This window comes from Babylonia areolata, chromosome 25 (genome assembly GCF_041734735.1).
Source record: "Babylonia areolata isolate BAREFJ2019XMU chromosome 25, ASM4173473v1, whole genome shotgun sequence".
NCBI lineage: Eukaryota > Metazoa > Mollusca > Gastropoda > Neogastropoda > Buccinidae > Babylonia > Babylonia areolata.
Window position 1 is genome coordinate 500,001 of NC_134900.1, and position 11,485 is coordinate 511,485.

An 11,485-nucleotide genomic window follows, 5' to 3' on the forward strand; every position below is an offset into this window, starting at 1 on the left:
TCTGTTTCTGTCTCTGTCTGTCTGTATGTCTCTCTGTCCGTCTGTATGTCTCTCTGTCTGCCTGTCTGTCTCTGTATGTCTGTCTGTCTGCCTCTCTCTGTCTGTCTGTCTGTCTCTCTGTCCGTCTCTCTGTCTGTCTGTCTGTCTGTCTCTCTGTCTGTCTGTATGTCTCTCTTAATTTCCAGTTACATGAGAGGGATGACTAGATAATGAAAAATGGTTATCATGTCTGGTCAAATACTGTTTTTCAGATAATAAAAATGGTTATCATGTCTGGTCAAATATTGTTTTTCAGATAATGAAAAATGGTTATCATGTCTGGTCAAATACTGTTTTTCAGATAATGAAAAATGGTTATCATGTCTGGTCAAATACTGTTTTTCAGATAATGAAAAATTGTTATCATGTCTGGTCAAATACTGTTTTTCAGATAATGAAAAATGGTTATCATGTCTGGTCAAATACTGTTTTTCAATTTACTGAAAATTAGATGTGCAAAAAAAAAAGAAAAAAAAGAAAAGAGAAAAGAAAAGAAAAAAGGAAAAAAGAAAAAAAAAAGGAAAAAAGAAAAAAAAGAGACAAAAAACCACCACCACCACCACCACAACAACACACACACAAAATAAAAACACAAAAGAACTGTCGACTGAAAAAAAAAGAAACACGCTCTTTCCAACCAAGATGACAAGTACAGCACTAGAGATTCCAGTTACATGCCTATGACGTGATGCATCTTGCAGCGTCCTCAAGTCATTCCCCATTTGGGGGTTAAACAGTATAGGCCCCATGTGATAATCATTTTATTTCAAACTGTCGCACTACAAATACAATGATTTCAACGTGAACGCATGAAAGTCTCACACAAAGCCCTGTCGTAACACACACACACACACACACACACACACACACACACACACACACACACCACATACACACTTCAAGCTTGGCACTGCTATGTGCCATGATGCTTGGTCATGGCCACCAACGACAGTAAAATGAACATGTCAAACAGCACTTTGCGAGCAGGATGGCACAGTAACATGAACATGTCAAACAGCACTTTGCGAGCAGGATGGCACAGTAACATGAACATGTCAAACAGCACTTTGTGAGCAGGATGGCACAGTAACATGAACATGTCACACAGCACTTTGTGAGCAGGATGGCACAGTAACATGAACATGTCAAACAGCACTTTGTGAGCAGGATGGCACAGTAACATGAACATGTCAATCAGCACTTTGTGAGCAGGATGGCACAGTAACATCAACATGTCAAACAGCACTTTGTGAGCAGGATGGCACAGTAACATCAACATGTCAATCAGCACTTTGTGAGCAGGATGGCACAGTAACATGAACATGTCAAACAGCACTTTGTGAGCAGGATGGCACAGTAACATGAACATGTCAAACAGCACTTTGTGAGCAGGATGGCACAGTAACATCAACATGTCAATCAGCACTTTGTGAGCAGGATGGCACAGTAACATGAACATGTCAAACAGCACTTTGTGAGCAGGATGGCACAGTAACATGAACATGTCAATCAGCACTTTGTGAGCAGGATGACACAGTAACATGAACATGTCAAACAGCACTTTGTGAGCAGGATGGCACAGTAACATGAACATGTCAAACAGCACTTTGTGAGCAGGATGGCACAGTAACATGAACATGTCAATCAGCACTTTGTGAGCAGGATGGCACAGTAACATGAACATGTCAAACAGCACTTTGTGAGCAGGATGGCACAGTAACATGAACATGTCAATCAGCACTTTGTGAGCAGGATGGCACAGTAACATCAACATGTCAAACAGCACTTTGTGAGCAGGATGGCACAGTAACATGAACATGTCAAACAGCACTTTGTGAGCAGGATGGCACAGTAACATGAACATGTCAAACAGCACTTTGTGAGCAGGATGGCACAGTAACATCAACATGTCAATCAGCACTTTGTGAGCAGGATGGCACAGTAACATGAACATGTCAAACAGCACTTTGTGAGCAGGATGGCACAGTAACATGAACATGTCAATCAGCACTTTGTGAGCAGGATGACACAGTAACATGAACATGTCAAACAGCACTTTGTGAGCAGGATGGCACAGTAACATGAACATGTCAAACAGCACTTTGTGAGCAGGATGGCACAGTAACATGAACATGTCAATCAGCACTTTGTGAGCAGGATGGCACAGTAACATGAACATGTCAAACAGCACTTTGTGAGCAGGATGGCACAGTAACATCAACATGTCAAACAGCACTTTGTGAGCAGGATGGCACAGTAACATGAACATGTCAAACAGCACTTTGTGAGCAGGATGGCACAGTAACATGAACATGTCAAACAGCACTTTGTGAGCAGGATGGCACAGTAACATCAACATGTCAATCAGCACTTTGTGAGCAGGATGGCACAGTAACATGAACATGTCAAACAGCACTTTGTGAGCAGGATGGCACAGTAACATGAACATGTCAATCAGCACTTTGTGAGCAGGATGGCACAGTAACATGAACATGTCAAACAGCACTTTGTGAGCAGGATGGCACAGTAACATGAACATGTCAAACAGCACTTTGTGAGCAGGATGGCACAGTAACATGAACATGTCAAACAGCACTTTGTGAGCAGGATGGCACAGTAACATCAACATGTCAAACAGCACTTTGTGAGCAGGATGGCACGACAAAACTCACGATACGGAGGCGACGTAGGAGGAACTCGTGCAGCAACTGTTGTAATTGCTGTAACAGCAGCCATAGTAGCAGTACCAGTAGGTCCCGCCGGAGTAACAGTAGCTTCCAGCCGTTACTGTCACACACACACACACACACACACACACACACACACACACACACACAACTGTTAGACACATTATTTTCTTTAATTCTTTGTACACACACACACACACACACACACACACACACACACACACACACACACACACAACTGTTAGACACATTATTTTCTTTAATTCTTTGTACACACACACACACACACACACACACACACACACACACACACACACACACACACACTCACAACTGTTAGACACATTATTTTCTTTAATTCTTTGTACACACACACTCACAACTGTTAGACACATTATTTTCTTTAATTCTTTGTACACACACACACACACACAACGGTTAGGCACATTATTTTCTTTAATTCTTTGTACACACACACACACACACACACACACACACACACACACACACACACACACACACACACACACACACACACACACACACACACACACACACAGCAGTTAGACACAATCACTTTCTTTTATTCTTTGTAAACAAGGCCGCCTTTTTCAACCACACCCTCTTTTCAATAGTAAAAATTAATTCTTTTGCTAGCTGAACGCGTACGTGACTATACAACCAGCTACAAAAACAGACAGTAGATCAACGACAATAAAAATCGTGTGAGAAACAAACAAACAAACAAACAAACAAACTCCCATTTACAGCCTGTTGTTCTCCCGTCGACCTGTCCTAAGGGAGATAAGTGGGGCTTGTCTCCGGTTGTCCAGTTGGTGAATTTCCCTTTTCATGTGATCTCAGTTTGATATTAGTTTTCAGTTCCATTTTCACTTTCTCAAGGAGGCTTTACAGCGTTCTTACAAACCCATATACGCTACACCAAATCTGCTAGGCAGATAGATACCTGACCAGTAGCATAACCCAACGCGTTTAGTCAGGCCTTGTGTGCATGCATATGATATATATTTGTGTACCCAGCAGAGTGGGTTCCTTCTACAGGATTTTGCCAGAGGAGAGGGGGGAGAGAAGAGAGAGAGGAGGCACACACACACACACACACACACACACACACACACACACACACACACACACACACACACACACACACACACACACACACACAGAGACAGAGAACGCAGGAAGGCAGGAAGTTTAATGTGAAGGCCAGCAGTCTGCTGACATAAGAACACGTACACATAAAGATAACAATCTGAAAAACTAAGGAGAAACCAGATTCAATAGAACTGAAAGAAAAAAAAGAAAAAAGAAAAAAGGTATTATTTTGCTTTGCCACACAATTTGATTTTAACATTATAAGTTAAACTTCACATCGTTTCCTCTCTGGAACTGATAGCTTAGTAAATAAACATGACCACATGTCTTATTACACATTTGTCTTTGTTTTGTAACAATATGGGAATTGGCGGAATGCTTATACTTCTATGATGTTTGATTGTATACTTTTCTCGTAATCCAGCATATGCAGGACATTTAATAAGAAAATGAACTTCAGTTTCCAGGTCATCACAAAAGGGACAGTTATGTTGGTGTTGACATATCGCTGTATCTTTTATTTACTCTAAGATCGTTAACGCCTAGTCGAAACTTGACCATAGCCACTCTAAATTTAGCTACTGGATTATCATCGAAGGTATTTTTTTTTTTTGGCTGAAATAAGGATTTGATTTTGCGGTATTCATTAAAACGATCACTATTTTCCAACTTTCCGTCCCAGTCTTGTTTACATCAGTCGACTATTCTCTGTCTGAACAATTTTAAGAACATTTTTTCATCTCCCACCCCTCCACACATCCATACTTCTGAAAATCCAGATGAATTTAAGCACTGCTTTACCTGAAATGCCCAGCTTGGAGGCTGTCTTGCTTTGTTCTTATTTCTTTCCTATGCTTGCTTTGGTAATCTAGTCGGTGTCATTTTTCGTAGTTTAAACTGGTATCTCACAGCACGTAAAAAACTATCAATATAAAGCGGATATCTGCCTGTCTCTCCATACACCATTGTGTTTGGAGTTTTTCCGCCTGACACGTTAAAAATGTTGAGAGAGAGAGAGAGAGGGCGAGAGAGAGAGAGAGAGAGAGAGAGAGAGAGAGAGAGAGAGAGAGAGAGAGAGAGAGAGAGAGAGAGAGAGAGAGAGAGAGAGAGAACTCAGAATTGTTTTAATGTACATCGGCCTTGGGCCACAATGCAAAAAGACTGGGGTATGTAAGGGGTCAAAACAAAAGTTCGTCACGCGCACCCTGCATTGTGAGGCGTCGACACACAAAGTTATACATTGGACAATACGTAAAACAAAGAGCTGGACTAAAGCTGTCAAATGACAAGTAACACGAAAGTAATCTGATCACAATACGATGTCTTTCACCATGAGCAAGGGAACATCAAGCCATAGTTACGGTGAAGCGAAAAAAAAAAAAAAAAAAAAAAAAGAAGAAGAAAAAGATCATATTAGCCAACAGCATAATAACATTATTTCTGACATTCTAAATTTTCGTTTTTCTCCTTCTGTTCATAGCATGAAAAGCTTATCTTGACATTGAATCTGTGAGTACTGTTAGTTGCTTTGAGTATCTCGGAGAGTGCTGCATTGATAGAAACATTCAAAAACTTATTTCTTAAATCGTTATACATGAAACATTCAAATGAAAAATGGAAAGAGAGAGAGACAGAGACAGAGAGAGACAGAGACAGTGACAGAGAACTGTAGAGCCAGGCAGTGACACAGCAGACACACAGCTTTCAAACAGCATCTGACAGAGACAGGTGGCGCTTCACTGTCATCGCCACAAGCACCTGACAACACAGAGAGGACTGCCAGACTGATCATCGTCAATAAACCAGTCAGTCAGTATCGTTACACAGAGAGGACTGTCAGACTGATCATCGTCAATAAACCAGTTAGTATCGTTACACAGAGAGGACTGTCAGACTGATCATCGTCAATAAACCAGTCAGTATCGTTACACGGAGAGGACTGCCAGACTGATCATCGTCAATAAACCAGTTAGTATCGTTACACGGAGAGGACTGCCAGACTGATCATCGTCAATAAACCAGTCAGTATCGTTACACAGAGAGGACTGTCAGATCATCGTCAATAAACCAGTCAGTATCGTTACACAGAGAGGACTGCCAGACTGATCATCGTCAATAAACCAGTCAGTCAGTATCGTTACACAGAGAGGACTGCCAGACTGATCATCGTCAATAAACCAGTCAGTCAGTATCGTTACACAGAGAGGACTGTCAGACTGATCATCGTCAATAAACCAGTCAGTCAGCATCGTTACACAGAGAGGACTGTCAGATCATCGTCAATAAACCAGTCAGTATCGTTACACAGAGAGGACTGCCAGACTGATCATCGTCAATAAACCAGTCAGTATCGTTACACGGAGAGGACTGCCAGACTGATCATCGTCAATAAACCAGTTAGTATCGTTACACGGAGAGGACTGCCAGACTGATCATCGTCAATAAACCAGTCAGTCAGTATCGTTACACAGAGAGGACTGCCAGACTGATCATCGTCAATAAACCAGTCAGTCAGTATCGTTACACAGAGAGGACTGCCAGACTGATCATCGTCAATAAACCAGTCAGCATCGTTACACAGAGAGGACTGCCAGACTGATCATCGTCAATAAACCAGTCAGTATCGTTACACAGAGAGGACTGTCAGATCATCGTCAATAAACCAGTCAGTATCGTTACACAGAGAGGACTGTCAGACTGATCATAGTCAATAAACCAGTCAGTATCGTTACACAGAGAGGACTGCCAGACTGATCATCGTCAATAAACCAGTCAGTATCGTTACACAGAGAGGACTGTCAGACTGATCATCGTCAATAAACCAGTCAGTCAGTATCGTTACACAGAGAGGACTGCCAGACTGATCATCGTCAATAAACCAGTCAGTCAGTATCGTTACACAGAGAGGACTGTCAGACTGATCATCGTCAATAAACCAGTCAGTCAGTATCGTTACACAGAGGACTGTCAGACTGATCATCGTCAATAAACCAGTCAGTATCGTTACACAGAGAGGACTGTCAGATCATCGTCAATAAACCAGTCAGTATCGTTACACAGAGAGGACTGCCAGACTGATCATCGTCAATAAACCAGTCAGTCAGTATCGTTACACAGAGAGGACTGCCAGACTGATCATCGTCAATAAACCAGTCAGTATCGTTACACAGAGAGGACTGCCAGACTGATCATCGTCAATAAACCAGTCAGTCAGTATCGTTACACAGAGAGGACTGTCAGACTGATCATCGTCAATAAACCAGTCAGTCAGTATCGTTACACAGAGAGGACTGTCAGACTGATCATCGTCAATAAACCAGTCAGTCAGTATCGTTACACAGAGAGGACTGTCAGATCATCGTCAATAAACCAGTCAGTATCGTTACACAGAGAGGACTGCCAGACTGATCATCGTCAATAAACCAGTCAGTCAGTATCGTTACACAGAGAGGACTGTCAGACTGATCATCGTCAATAAACCAGTCAGTCAGCATCGTTACACAGAGAGGACTGTCAGACTGATCATCGTCAATAAACCAGTTAGTATCGTTACACAGAGAGGACTGTCAGACTGATCATCGTCAATAAACCAGTCAGTCAGCATCGTTACACGGAGAGGACTGCCAGACTGATCATCGTCAATAAACCAGTCAGTCAGCATCGTTACACAGAGAGGACTGTCAGACTGATCATCGTCAATAAACCAGTCAGTATCGTTACACAGAGAGGACTGCCAGACTGATCATCGTCAATAAACCAGTCAGTATCGTTACACAGAGAGGACTGCCAGACTGATCATCGTCAATAAACCAGTCAGTATCGTTACACAGAGAGGACTGCCAGACTGATCATCGTCAATAAACCAGTCAGTCAGCATCGTTACACAGAGAGGACTGTCAGACTGATCATCGTCAATAAACCAGTCAGTCAGCATCGTTACACAGAGAGGACTGTCAGACTGATCATCGTCAATAAACCAGTCAGTCAGCATCGTTACACAGAGAGGACTGTCAGACTGATCATAGTCAATAAACCAGTCAGTCAGCATCGTTACACAGAGAGGACTGTCAGACTGATCATCGTCAATAAACCAGTCAGTCAGCATCGTTACACAGAGAGGACTGTCAGACTGATCATCGTCAATAAACCAGTCAGTCAGTATCGTTACACAGAGAGGACTGCCAGACTGATCATCGTCAATAAACCAGTCAGTCAGCATCGTTACACAGAGAGGACTGCCAGACTGATCATCGTCAATAAACCAGTCAGTATCGTTACACAGAGAGGACTGTCAGATCATCGTCAATAAACCAGTCAGTATCGTTACACAGAGAGGACTGTCAGACTGATCATCGTCAATAAACCAGTCAGTCAGTATCGTTACACAGAGAGGACTGCCAGACTGATCATCGTCAATAAACCAGTCAGTATCGTTACACGGAGAGGACTGCCAGACTGATCATCGTCAATAAACCAGTCAGTCAGTATCGTTACACAGAGAGGACTGTCAGATCATCGTCAATAAACCAGTCAGTCAGTATCGTTACACAGAGAGGACTGTCAGACTGATCATCGTCAATAAACCAGTCAGTCAGCATCGTTACACAGAGAGGACTGCCAGACTGATCATCGTCAATAAACCAGTCAGTCAGTATCGTTACACAGAGAGGACTGCCAGACTGATCATCGTCAATAAACCAGTCAGTCAGCATCGTTACACAGAGAGGACTGCCAGACTGATCATCGTCAATAAACCAGTCAGTCAGCATCGTTACACAGAGAGGACTGCCAGACTGATCATCGTCAATAAACCAGTCAGTCAGTATCGTTACACAGAGAGGACTGTCAGACTGATCATCGTCAATAAACCAGTCAGTCAGCATCGTTACACAGAGAGGACTGCCAGACTGATCATCGTCAATAAACCAGTCAGCATCGTTACACAGAGAGGACTGTCAGACTGATCATCGTCAATAAACCAGTCAGTATCGTTACACAGAGAGGACTGTCAGACTGATCATCGTCAATAAACCAGTCAGTCAGCATCGTTACACAGAGAGGACTGTCAGACTGATCATCGTCAATAAACCAGTCAGTCAGCATCGTTACACAGAGAGGACTGTCAGACTGATCATCGTCAATAAACCAGTCAGTCAGCATCGTTACACAGAGAGGACTGTCAGACTGATCATCGTCAATAAACCAGTCAGTCAGCATCGTTACACAGAGAGGACTGTCAGACTGATCATCGTCAATAAACCAGTCAGTCAGCATCGTTACACAGAGAGGACTGCCAGACTGATCATCGTCAATAAACCAGTCAGTCAGTATCGTTACACAGAGAGGACTGCCAGACTGATCATCGTCAATAAACCAGTCAGCATCGTTACACAGAGAGGACTGTCAGACTGATCATCGTCAATAAACCAGTCAGTATCGTTACACAGAGAGGACTGTCAGACTGATCATCGTCAATAAACCAGTCAGTCAGTATCGTTACACAGAGAGGACTGTCAGACTGATCATCGTCAATAAACCAGTCAGTCAGCATCGTTACACAGAGAGGACTGTCAGACTGATCATCGTCAATAAACCAGTCAGTCAGCATCGTTACACAGAGAGGACTGCCAGACTGATCATCGTCAATAAACCAGTCAGTCAGTATCGTTACACAGAGAGGACTGCCAGACTGATCATCGTCAATAAACCAGTCAGTCAGTATCGTTACACAGAGAGGACTGTCAGACTGATCATCGTCAATAAACCAGTCAGTATCGTTACACAGAGAGGACTGTCAGACTGATCATCGTCAATAAACCAGTCAGTATCGTTACACAGAGAGGACTGTCAGACTGATCATCGTCAATAAACCAGTCAGCATCGTTACACAGAGAGGACTGTCAGACTGATCATCGTCAATAAACCAGTCAGCATCGTTACACAGAGAGGACTGTCAGACTGATCATCGTCAATAAACCAGTCAGTCAGCATCGTTACACAGAGAGGACTGTCAGACTGATCATCGTCAATAAACCAGTCAGTCAGCATCGTTACACAGAGAGGACTGTCAGACTGATCATCGTCAATAAACCAGTCAGTCAGCATGGTTTCCTGCCCTGTCAGGGTAAGAACAGTTGACGCAAACCCAAGTTTGATCCACTATGAAGAAGAAACGGTTCTTTTTTCCCCTTGTAATAACAAACAAAAGTTGTTGTAATACCATTTGTGATGTATTTTCAATTTCCGTGTGAACGACCCGATGCGACACACAGCAGGACTTGAAAAAAAAAGTGTTCAATATTTTTCAAATTGTGGGACTTTTTCTTCCACTCTCTTTGACAGCAGGACTTGAATATCATTATTTTTGTTTTCATTTTTCTTCATATTGTGCGACTTTTTCTTCCACTCTCTTTCATTTAAGAAATGTATGTATAATGCAGAAGTAAAAATTAATGTAAATCATCAAACACTGGGTTGATGATTACAAAGCAAACATACATACATTTTTCTTTTATACCACTTCTTTTCATTTTACGATTTAGTGAATATTTCATCTTCCTTTTAACATTTGTTAATACGTCAACAACAATGCATACTGGGACCAGTTTCAGATGATAGTCTGTTCTAAAGAGTTTTTAATGTTGTTCTTTTTTGTTGTTGTTGTCATTTTCTTTTGATTACTTTCCCCTATTATTGTAAATGCTAGTCAATCGTTAACGTTCTTTGTCGAATTTTTTGTTGTTCTTTGTAACATTTGAATAATACAAAACGTGAAAAACAACACCACCACCAACAACAAAAACAAACAAAACACGTCAACAATAGACCCAACAACAGTAACAGCAACAGCAGCAGCAATAACAGTGACATCATTATCAGTAGCAACAGCAGCAACAGCAATAGCATCTTAGCATCATCATCATCATCATCATCATCATCATCATCAGTAGCAACAGCAGCAACAGCAATAGCATCTTAGCATCATCATCATCATCATCATCAGCAGCAGCAGCAGCAGCAGCAGCAGCAACAAGAACTTACCCGAAGGAATGAAAGGTAGCAGCAAAAACAAAACAAGTGTCACCGATGCCATGACTGAGTCCACCCTCGTCAGACCGAATGCTCTCAGACCTGTTGTTCCACTGTGTGTGCCCGCAATGCAGCTGTAGGTTTCAGGTAGGTGCACAATGCAGTCACTGATTGACAGACGGACGTCACTGAGCGCCCCCCCTCGCCCCCCACATACACACACCCCATCCCTCACCCCTCTCTGGCCACAAGCCGGAAGTACTGTTCGGGTGTCGACATGTTAAATGCAGCGTTTCAAGTGTCATCTTTTGGCAAGTCCATAAAGAAATAAACAGGTGCACGTGCGTGCATGAAGTTGCACGCGCGGGCGTCTATGTTAAAAGTATCAAAACCACCTTCAGGTGTTTTACAGACGGTTCAGTGCTTCAAAATAAAAACACTGGGTGAAGCTTTCGTAATTCCTATACTTAAAAAATTGAAAGGGCATTTCATTTTGAATGTAAGCCATCTATATTTACAGATGAACTTGCAGCTATAGAGCTTGCTTCGGAACATAAAATAAATCTCCCAGTAACTATATTCAGAGCAGTGTTGTATGCATTAGAATTATTTAA

General features: G+C 42.3%; 1 protein-coding gene across 1 annotated transcript in view; it reads right to left on the minus strand.

The window, feature by feature from the left end:
- Nucleotides 1-10,998, minus strand: part of LOC143299797 (uncharacterized) — a 15,933-nt gene extending 4,935 nt beyond the window's left edge. Inside the window, exons 1-2 of the mRNA XM_076613234.1 lie at nt 10,884-10,998; nt 2,712-2,826 (exon numbers count right to left, since the gene is read on the minus strand). Coding sequence (XP_076469349.1) covers nt 2,712-2,826; nt 10,884-10,935 — 167 coding nt within the window. The 5' untranslated portion in view covers nt 10,936-10,998. The remainder of the gene's footprint in view (nt 1-2,711; nt 2,827-10,883) is intronic.
- Between the last annotated feature and the right edge of the window lie 487 nt (nt 10,999-11,485).